Genomic DNA, 11,314 nt, shown 5'->3' with positions numbered 1-11,314 from the left:
GAGCCTGGTGGGCTGCCGTCTATGGGGTCGCACAGAGTCAGACACGACTGAAGTGACTTAGCAGCAGCAGCAGCAACTTTCCCTACGCCCTATCTCTGGGGTTTCCCAGGTGGCTCGGTGGTAAAGAATCTGCCTGGCAGTGCAGGAGATGCAGGTTCAATCCCTGAGTCAGGAAGATCCCCTGGAGGAGGAAATAGCAATCCACTCCAATATTCTTGCCTGGGGAATCCTATTGATAGGGAAGCCTGGCAGGCTACAGTCCATGATGTCGCAAAAGAGTTGGAGACCACTGGATAACTAAACCACAAGCCCTATCTGTACCCACTGTGTGCAATCAAGATGATGGCTGAGGGTGGTTTTCAGAGCAAGAAGGCAGGTTTCTGTTGATGGGGGACGGATTACCAATATGCTAGGAGGAAGTTCCAGCACAGATAAGGTCTGCTGGAAGGATGTCCTGGTACAGATTGCTCAATACTTCCAAAGGGCAGGAATCATCTGGCTCCATGGTTCAGATTACCTGGTATGTTGTATAGCTGGTCATTCTATGTATAGGCAAGACATACCTCTGCCCAGAGATCCATACCTTACCATCACAATTACATTTCTGTTGGTCCACAAGCCCCTAGTCTCATAAGGGACTTTTTCTTTCTTTCTTTTTAGCTGCTACCTTCCTAAAATCAGTCTGTGCCAAGCATTGGAAGAAACCTGATTTTGTTCTATGAGGTTACCATCTTATATAATTAATATATAAATTACATATTTCTATAGCTGGTCTTATAAGGTGTAGAGGAGGTGAGGGAGAGAACCCAGTGTGTATTTAGGGGAACGTGGTGATGTGTGAGCTCAGTTGCTCAGTTGTACCTGACTCTGCGACCCCGTGGACTTGAGCCCGCCAGACTCCTCTGTCCATGGGATTTTCCAGCAAAGAATCCTGGAGTAGGTTGCCATTTCCTCCTCCAGGCGATCTTCCCAAGCCAGGGACTGACCTCTTGTCTCTTGTGTCTCCTGCATTGACAGGCAGATTCTTTACCACTGAGCCACCTGGGAAGCCAGATGGTGATACAGATGATGAGGTGGTGCTAGTGATAAAGAACCTGCCTGCCAATGCAGCAGACTTGAGAGACATGGGTTCCATCCCTGGGTCGGGAAGATCCCCTGGAGAAGGAAATGGCAACCCGCTCCAGTATTCTTGCCTGGGAAATCCCATGGACAGAGGAGCCTGGCAGACTACAGTCCTTGGGATCACAAAGAATCAGACAGGATTGAGCGCACACGCACACACACATTTTGGGAGGCCAGGAAGCTTGGGTGCTGACGGTACTGCTTTCAAATTTAATGTGCATGCAGATCACCTGGGGATATTATTAAAATATAGATTGTGATTTGATCTTGGGGTGGGTCCATTGGTAGTACTTTCAGTAGCATTCTCTAGGATCTTCCTTGGCAGTGTAGAGGGTTGGGGTGACAGGCAGGGCCTAACAGGAGCTCCATAGCTCAAGTCAACTCCCTTCTGGAAGTGCCATGCCAGAGACTGGACAAGAAGCACGACCTCCGTGACCCGGTTTCAGTTTTAAGATTCTGATTTTAAATTCTGAGATTTCAACAACAGGCTTCTTGAACTTTCGGGGTCACAGACCTCTGTGGGAATGATTAAAACTATGTACCCTTTTATCCCCCAGATGCACACACTCTCAGACCGCTGTAGGCCCCTCAGCGGGCCAGCAGCCCCGGATCAGGACCTCTGCCGGTCTCTTGGGCCGGGCACCCGCGACCTGAGCGGCTCTGCGGCTCCGCATCTGGTGCGGCTCGGCGTCAGGCGCGGGCGGAGGCGTGCCAGGGGGCGTGCCCGGAGGCGGGACCAAGGCGGCGCTGGCCCCGCCCCTCGGCCGTGCGAGAGGCCGAGCTTGCTGCATTGCAGCCGCCGCGGCGCCGCTCGGCTCCTCACTCCCAACAATGGCGGCTCCGAGCCCCAGCGGCGGCGGCGGCGGCGGCGGCTCCGGGGGCGGCAGCGGCACCCCGGGCCCCGCGGGGTCCCCGGCGCCCGGCCACCCGGCCGTCAGCAGCATGCAGGGTAAGGAAGGCGGCGGCGCCGAGACCCCGGCCCCCCCGGCTCTGCCGTCCGCGTCGTCGCGGCCTGTCTCCGCGCTGCGGACGCCCCCGGACCCGGCTGAGGAAGCGGTCGCGCCGCCCGCCCCGGCCAGCCTCCCACCTCCCCGGCCTTCCCGGGCTCGGCCTGGCTCCCGGCGGCGGGCCGCGGCCTCCACCCGCGCCCGCGCGGCCCGGGGCTCGCCCCGCCGCCGGCCGCCGGGCCCACCTAGAGTCCGACCCGCCCCCGCGGCCGCCCCGCCGCGGCCCCGCTTACCTGGCGCGCCCCGCCCGCCTTTCCGGGAACGCGCGGCCGGGCGGCGGCTGGAGGCGCCCGGGCCTGGCCTGCGGTCCCGGCTGCTGAGGGCGGCGGCGGCGCCCCGGCCCTCTCCCCACCGCCGTGGGGCCCGCGCAGGGCCATCTTGGTCCCGCGGGCGCCGCCGAGCCCGGCAGCCGCGCTGACCTCTGCGCTTCGCGCGGGCCCTCTGGACCCTCGGTTTGCAAACTTTTGCAGGGTTTCCGCGCGCCGGACTGGGCGGGGGGTGACTCCGGCCTGTGCCACCTGTGAGAGGTAATGAGACAGCCCTTGGCCCGGGAGCGGCGATTTGTTTCGGGCCGGGGGTTTCTGTGCTAGCGTTGCATGCGGACCAAATAAATTAAAACTGGGAATTGGGTTTAAAGGGAGAGATCCGGGACCTCGAAAGGCTGGGGTCAAGAGTGGGTCTGCGTGGGGCCTACGCACCTGGAGCTGCCCTCCTCATCAGTGACTTGCCCCACCGGGAACGCCTGTGAGCTCTCTGTAGCCCTTGACTGGCGGTGTTGTTAAAAAATACTAGGCCCCAGCCCATCAGGGACCGTTTCCTTGAGTTTACTGGGGAATTTTGAGCAGTTACATTATTTTCAAAAATAGGGAATCTCGGAAATCTCCTGACAACTTTCGCAAACTACTTGCCTTCTTCAATAGCTAACAGAATCAGCGGGGTTACCCTTCATGGTCAGTGTGGCCATGGTTACTCTTGGATGAACATTTACCTAAAGGGCTCTAAGATCTGTCTTAGGCCGTGTGTCTAGTTAGGTTTGATATTTATTGAGTCTTTCGGGTTTATGCGAGTGTGATTCAGGAAGCGGAGACGGGGGGATTTTTGTCATTTTTACCTCCCTGTCCCCCTCCACCTGGGATATAGGTAAGGAACAGAGAGGACACTTTCTGTGCAGGTCCTCAGATGATAAGTTGGAATTAGTTCCTGGATGCCACTGTGTTGCACAGTATACAGATGAATACAGGATGCATTTCCTGATCTTTCCGTTGGTGGTGGTGAAATGAAACAGTAAAATGACAACTTTAGATTGTATTGCATATCCAAAACGAGTGACTTAATGAGCTTATAAATATGCAAGTTTGGGGGGAGGGGGCTGAGGATAGGGAGGCTGATAGTTTGAAAAAGCTGTAGACATTTATTTTCCAAAAAATATTTATTGAGCATCTGTTTAGTGCCGGGCATAGTGCTCCAGCTCATAGTGCTGTTTATAGGAAAGAGTGAATCAGAAAGCCTCATTCTTGATGGAGCTTATTCTTCAGGTAGGATTGGGGAGGGAAGGCTGTGCAGATAAATAAGAAAAATTGCTAATTGAGAAAAGGGTAATGAAAGTAACAGGCTGGGGTAGAATTTGATAGGGGAGGGGGCAGTCTGCTTTGATAAGGTGGTCTTAGAGGACCTGTCTGGTAAGATGATTCTTGTGATAAAGAAGAGGGTTCTAGGCAAAGAGAACCATACATGTGAAGATTCCAAAAAGTGGAAAAGAGCCTGAAGTATTCTAGGAACTCAGAGAAAGGCATCATGGTTAGGGGTTACTCTGATGCTCTCCATTCTCCTCCTCCCAACCCCTGGGTTTTTATATCCAGTCAGCTGACCTTTCTAATATGCAGTTTTGTTGTTGTTTAGTCATTCAGTTGTGTCTGACTCTGCAACCCCATGAACTGTAGCCGGCCAGGCTTCTCTGTCCATGGGATTTCCCAGGCAAGATCCTGGAGTGGGTTGCCATTTTCCTTCTCCAGGGGATCTTCCCAACCCAGGGATTGAACCCGAGTCTCCTGCAGCGCAAGCAGATTCTTTACTGCTGAGCCACTGGGGAAGCCCCTAGTAAGCAGAACCCAGTTTAAAAGGGAGAGGGAGGACTTTAAGACTTCTCTTTGAACTCCTGATGAATTTTCTTTTGTCACTGCTGTGTGTAGCCTTGATTGATTCAGGAACCTGTTGGTTATATCTTCTTGAACCGATCTCGATTACTCAGAATGAAGAGAAGCACTTGAAGCTCTCAGGATGGTCTCTTGTGCAACCCGGGTTACAAACCATGGGCTTAAGCAGCTGGGTAGGATCTTCACTTGTCTTGTGATGTTAGAGCCTCACCTCCCCACCTTCACCTACCAGATCTTTGGCTTTAGGTCAAACTTGTGATCCTTGGTTGTTTGGTAAATGCCACTCCTTCCCTCACCCACCCCCAAACATGGTCAGTTGCCACCCTAAAGTACTGTCTCTCTGGAGTTGTTAATGACTGTGCTCATTCCAGTAATGGGGTTCAGTTGAGGGGCCACGTGGAATATACATCATCTAACAGACGTCGCGGTCGATCTGTGTGATGAGCATTGTGCTGGACACTGGATCACTCTGCACACTTTTTTATGGTCTGAGGTTTGTGACCCAGGAGTGGTCTCAGTTGAGAATTACTGTTTTTTAATATAATGCTTAAGTTAAGCCAGAGCTCTGGAGTCCTGGATTTGAATCTCTTCATCAGGATTTACGAATTCTGTGATCTTGGGCAAGATACTTAACCTTTCCAAGTGTCAGTCTCTCCATTAGAAAGTAGGAATACAGCTTACTTTACAGGAACTTCTAGAATGCAGATACAGCGTGGGCCTGACATACAGTTAAGTATGTGATCAATACATATTAGGCATATCAGTGATATTAGGCATTATCATTGTTAATAGCAACAATGCTCTTATTATGGTCTAATTAATTGTCTCTTTCATTATTAGCAGATGAGTTCCTAACCCCTCATCGTGGAGTTTCTTTAGCTTCATTATCATTGGGTTCTACCCTTTTCTGTGAACTGTTTATTTCCATTTTTCATTATTGAGCATTTCTGTTCAGAATGTTCTCGATGAGTATTCTTCCTGAGTTCAGGTAACTGCTCTGCCATGTACAAGCTCTGCGACCTTGGCAAAATTACCAGCCTTTTCTGAACTCATCTGTTTTCTCATTTGTTAAAGTAGGGATAATACTTACAGGCCTGTTGTGAGAATCACATTATTAGATTAATGCTTATGAAAGTGCTTTGAAAATTATAAAATCTCTACATGTATATAAAGGGCCTTCCCAGGTGGCACTAGTGGTAGAGAACCCATCTGCCAGTGCAGGAGGCTAAGAGACCCAGGTTCTATCCCTGGGTCGGGAAGATCCCCTGGAAAAGGGCATGACAACCCACTCCAGTATTCTTGCCTGGAGAATCCCATGGACAGAGGAGGCTGGTGGCCCATAGGGTCATGAAGAGCTGGACACGATTGAAGCGACTTAGCATGCACGCACACATACGTATATAAGGATTGTTATTAAACATGGTTTGTTAAATAGTAGCCCCTTAAAAATGAATACATTTTAAAAAATGAGAAATTTATTATGGAAAACTTAAAGCAGGGAAAAATAAAACATCTTAAACTTTACTTGGGTAGCTGAGAAATGTCAGTTTTTAAAAAATGGTTAGAATAGTTAGAATCTGTAAGTGTGTGTGAAAAACAGAGACATCTGTAAAGTACTTGTTACAGGAAGTGGTTATAAATTATATGTTATAGGTGCCTCTGATTCTGTTAATGTGCTTATCTAGGCAATTTTTCTTTTTTTGAGTCTCTTATAACATGTATAATACATGTATAACATGTATGTATGTATAACAGAAAACTTATAGACTAGCCCATTCCTTACCCATTTACCCTCAGCTGAACATTTTACAAATGTCAATTTAAGTAAAAAGATAACTTGATTCTGCTTTTAAAAAATATACAAAATAACGCACAGCATAGCAACCATAGTTAATAATATTGTATTGCATATTTGAAAGTTGCTTACAGAGTAGATCTTAGAAGTTCTCATCACAGGAAAGTTTTTTTATGTATGATGATGAATGTTAATTTGACTTATTGTGTGGTGATCATTTCTCAATTTGTACAAACATCGAATCTAGTTGTATACTGGAAACTAATAGAACGTTATGTCAATTATACCTCGTTAAAAATTTTACAGAAAGAAAACACAAACACACACACAAAACTTACAAGTGTAATGAAACATATCTGTTGAGGAAAAGTGAAAATTTGAATCAGTATACTTTTTTCTCCCAGTAATATTTGCATATACAAAATTAGTATGAAATGCCCTAATTGTGATTCTATTTGACTGTCTGTCTTTACCATTTACCAGAGGAGTGTGCCTCAATCCTAATTTAAAAACACTGAATGGTGCACAGGGATAAGGTTCCAAACTTTGGAGTGGGTTGCCTTTCCTAGTGTGTTGGAACACACTTTCTCTCACCGTTTATTTGACATGACCTGAAAAATAAAACTCAGCTCAGGAAATTGGTGCCCCCTCAAAGCACGTGATGTGTTTCTCTATGTTCCTTAAAAAGGAGAGTAACCCTAGTATTAAATTTAAGAAAGTAGAAAAACATAATGCTTTCAAGATACTTATTTTCTCATGTTTTCCTTAATGTCCCTTATCAGACTGTATATTGACACGTGTTTAAAGTGATGTATTAGAGAACCCTGTATTTTAAGTCATGTTTCTTTTTTTGTAAATTTCTCTTTTCCTGTTCTGTTTCTGTTACCTCATTTGAGAAGCTTGAATTGACTTGGGCCATAGAGTTTTTCTTATTTTTAGGGGTCTGGAAATCAGATCAACTCCATTGCGCATAATTCAGATGGACCTCTATCACTTGGAGATCTGGACAGCCCACACAATACAATCTGAGGAAGTATAATTCAGATTTAAAGTCAAGAAGGGAAACTAATAGTTATCACAGCTCTTTTTCCACCGTCTTTACTTAAGTTGATGCTCATAAGCTCTCTTTAAGGGTAGGTGAGCATGGTCCCCTTTCTTAGATCAGGGAATAGACATTTATACTGAGGGACTTGCCCTGGTGAAAGTGGGTTTTAATCGACCTGGTGACAGGCAGCCTTTGTTCTTCTTTCCTAGGCTTCCTAGCATGAGGTGAGATGGTATTTCAGCGCTTAGTTATAAAATCGGAGTCAGTAAGGTAGTCACCAGCCACAGGGAGGAAAGGAACTGGGCATATGGGGACTGACAAGATCCTGAATGTTAATTGTGAGTGACTAGTTCTGAATGATGCAGATAACCTGGAGTTACTCTATTAAGGTGGGTTCCTTTGCAATTTGAGAAAGGTGAAGTCAGGAAAACTCAAGGAAGTAACCCAGCAGGAAATCTGTGGAACTCTGTCTAAGTACATTGCAAAAACAAGGTCTGGATAGGCTTAGATAGGTGCTTAGATGTTAGAGCTGCCATCGTGTACTGTGAGTGACTTTACAGTTGAAGGCATGCGCCAGAATTCTGAGGTTGGAGTTGTAAGGAGACCTGCTGCTGGCATCTTCTGCTGTGTAGAAGGAGGGTTTGGGTGCTTGGTCTGTGGCCTGACCCAGGAAGCAGGCAGCTGTGATTGTCTTTATGTCAGGTGGGCTTTGTACTGTAGTCATCATCCCTTTTCAGCATTTCTAGAATCCAGGGTGTCTGGAAACCATAAGGTGCTTCTGAGGAGGTGGGCAACTACTTAGACCCCTCCCCACCCCCCGCCCCATTGTACCCCCGCCCAGATGAAGAGAAAGGGGATGGTTGCTGTGCCCCATGAGGGCCATTTGACAAGCAGCTTTACATGTGGGCATGCTGCTTCAAATTCTGAGATCTCTTGATGTTATTGTTAATCGTATATATAAATGAGGAAACTGGGCTCAAGTGAGATGACTTGTTTGAGTTTCACAGTTGGAACTAGAACCTGGGTGTGACATTCTTTATTTTGTTTTCTACTTTCTTAAACACCGTTATGCCTTTGGTTTTAATGTACACTCACACACATCCTAAGCAGCCTTTTAAAGTGTTGCAGACAAGCTCACTTTATCTGGTAAGTACAGTAAATTGTAGGTTTCCAGTTATGGCCAGTTAAGGGCTTCTCAGGATTGGGGCTAGAGGTTGAGAATGAGGGGAACATGCGGGAGAAGCCTGCTGAGAAAAAGGAGAGGAAACCCCCTCCTCCACCTTTATTTCTTTTGTGGGCTTGCTAGCATCCTGCCCTGTGTAACTCTGTGTTTTATCATTGGATGTCTGAGATTTGGTGAAAAGAAACTTGGTTGGGGCCAGATAAAATGAAAAGGACTCAAATTTGAAGCAGGAGATCAAGTAAAACTAAGGCCCTGGGTACAGATACTAAGTTAAAGAGTGCAGCACCTAAGATTTTGAAAATTTAACCTGTTACTAGCAGTGGGTTCAGCTGCTACGCACTACTCTCGGAGATTCAGGGCTCAGAGTATGTGCATGGAAAGACAGAATTTAGATGTAATTTGTGAGCAAGTGAGACCTCAAAAATTGAATATATGTGAATGAATATTAATGGGATAATTACAACAATCACAAACTTGCTTAAGTTGAGGATTTTGGAAGTTTTCCCCCCCATTTCTTTCTCACCATCTTTCTCTTTTACAAGGTTGGTGGTGGCTCCCTTGGCCCCGCCCTGCCCTTTGAACATCATAAACTTTCCCTCATCTGTACTGTACTGTAAGCACCAGTTCTCTGACCTTGGCGGGTTCTTCTCCATATTTATATAATCTTTCTATATATAGGTTCTCTCTCTCTACATATGTGTGTGTGTGTGTGTGTGTAAGTGTTGTATATGTATACATGCATGTGTGTATGTGTAGTCTTAGAGGTCTAGAAAGATGTACTAATAACTTTTTTTCTGACTTCATCGGTAAGATGACATGGAATTTCAAGGAAAAGACAAGTCGTTCTGTTCCAGTTTCTCTAGCCCATGCTTGCCCGTGAACCCCAGGTCAGTTAGCAGATCTTTTCTGAATGAAGAATAATGCAGACAGGGAAGTAAGTATGAGTCCTTAGAGTCTGTTCACCTGGTCACTTAATCCATAACTAGGTTAGTCTGTCCCCACTCCAGTACTCTTGCCTGGAAAATCCCATGGATGGGGGAGCCTGGTGGGCTGCAGTCCATGGGGTCGCTAAGAGTCGGACACGACTGAGCGACTTCACTTGCACTTTTCACTTTCATGCATTGGAGAAGGAAATGGCAACCCACTCCAGTGTTCTTGCCTGGAGAATCCCAGGGACGGGGGAGCCTGGTGGGCTGCCGTCTTTGGGGTCGCACAGAGTCGGACACGACTGAAGCGACTTAGCAGCAGCAGCAGCAGGTTAGTCTGTAGTTTTGCTTCGAGAATTTTACCCGCTCTGTTTTTAGTTACATGCATGGATTCTGTACTGATTATAGAACTTCCAAGTTTTTAGAACTTTTTAGCATTTAAAAGGCTTAACTTCTAATGTGTTCGGAGAGTAATTGGTGACATTTCTAACATTCCCAGTTACATATGCCTTAAATTTTTTCCTATTAAAGGCAATGGCACCCCACTCCAGTACTCTTGCCTGGAAAATCCCATGGATGGAGGAGCCTGGAGGGCTGCAGTCCATGGGGTCGCTGAGGGTCGGACACGACTGAGCGACTTCACTTTCTCTTTTCACTTTCATGCATTGGAGAAGGAAATGGCAACCCACTCCAGTGTTCTTGCCTGGAGAATCCCAGGGACAGGGGAGCCTGTTGGGCTGCCGTCTATGGGGTCGCACAGAGTCGGACACGACTGAAGTGACTTAGCATATAGCATATACTTTTACTCTGTGACTTATTTTTACTACAACCATACAGATCCTTCTCATTCTTCTTCACATACCTTTCAGATTTATTTTTCCTGCTCCTTTCCCCATTCATATTGCTGTTCAGTTCACCTCTTCTCTCCCCTTTCATTTTTGCTACCTAGTAGCAACTACTGACTGTATTTAGAGCTAACAAGAGAATAGTAACTATCGAATTGTTTCAGTGTTTTACCAGCTTCCTCTCCAGTCTGCAGGTGAATTTCCCCCTCCCTCTTCCAGTGGTGAGGGTGGGAGACGGGCCTCTGAGCTCCTCCGTGTTCCTTTTCCACAGTTGCTTCCAGAACGCCCGCTGCCAGCTCCCATTTCTCCTGACTTGTGCCTGGTGGATGCTGGCTGGCTTTTAGTTGCTTAGGTTCATAACACCCACAGAATCCTCCCCGCGGCACACCGCGCCCCCCCCCCCCCACCGCTCCTTGAAGAGTGTTTCTAGACTTTTAAGATGTGTGGCGGAAAAGGCAATGGCACCCCACTCCAGTACTCTTGCCTGGAAAATCCCATGGATGGAGGAGCCTGGTGGGCTGCAGTCCATGTGGTCGCTAAGAGTCGGACACGACTGAGCGACTTTCCTTTCGCTTTTCACTTTCATGCATTGGAGAAGGAAATGGCAACCCACTCCAGTGTTTTTGCCTGGAGAGTCCCAGGGATGGGGGAGCCTGGTGGGCTTCCGTCTATGGGGTCGCATAGAGTTGGACACGACTGAAGTGACTTAGCAGCAGTGGCAGCAGCAAGATGTGTGGGCTTCAGCAGTTATGGCATGCGGCCCTAAAGTACAAGGGGCTCAGTAATTATGGTGCATGGGCTTAGTTGCTCTAGAGCATGTGGGGTCTTCCTGGACCAGGGATCAAACCCATGTCTCCTGCATTGGCAGGCCATCTCCTATCCACTGTGCTATCAGGGAAGTCCTATAACTTAAAATCCTAAGAATTTTGATAGCTGGATAGGAGAGATAATCCTTTTTTTTGTCCTGGCTCTTTTTCCTACAAATTTTGATTGAATTTGTATAAATGCATTTGAGCAAAACTCATTCTAAATTTGATTTCTCCATTTTGTTCCCCAAAGCAATAAAAAACAGAGGTATAGGTAGACCACTAAGAAAACTGGAAATTCACCTAATAGACTGAGGGCAAATGAATACATATTCATTTGTATTTTGGAAGGCTTTTGTTTTGAACAGCTCATTTGGGTGCATTTTACAGAATTACATCTATCTATATAAATGTATGTGGGGGGAATCCCCG

The 11,314-nt window shown here is 47.0% G+C and overlaps 1 protein-coding gene across 8 annotated transcripts in view; it reads left to right on the top strand.

The window, feature by feature from the left end:
* Nucleotides 1-1,914: 1,914 nt before the first annotated feature.
* Nucleotides 1,915-11,314, top strand: part of MAP2K4 (mitogen-activated protein kinase kinase 4) — a 104,859-nt gene continuing 95,459 nt past the window's right edge. For 2 of the 8 annotated variants that reach the window (XM_055576486.1, XM_055576488.1), the window contains exon 1: nucleotides 1,929-2,071. In XM_055576486.1, the coding sequence (XP_055432461.1) occupies nucleotides 1,954-2,071 (118 nt within the window). In that variant the 5' untranslated portion in view covers nucleotides 1,929-1,953. Of the gene's footprint in view, nucleotides 2,072-11,314 lie in introns of all 8 variants that reach the window. The other 6 variants (XM_055576487.1, XM_055576485.1, XM_055576491.1 and 3 more) reach the window with 4 other exon arrangements.

This window comes from Bubalus kerabau, chromosome 4, assembly GCF_029407905.1.
Source record: "Bubalus kerabau isolate K-KA32 ecotype Philippines breed swamp buffalo chromosome 4, PCC_UOA_SB_1v2, whole genome shotgun sequence".
NCBI classification, from domain to species: domain Eukaryota; kingdom Metazoa; phylum Chordata; class Mammalia; order Artiodactyla; family Bovidae; genus Bubalus; species Bubalus kerabau.
Note: the sequence above shows the minus strand (reverse complement) of the source record. Positions and strands in the feature narration are given on the sequence as shown.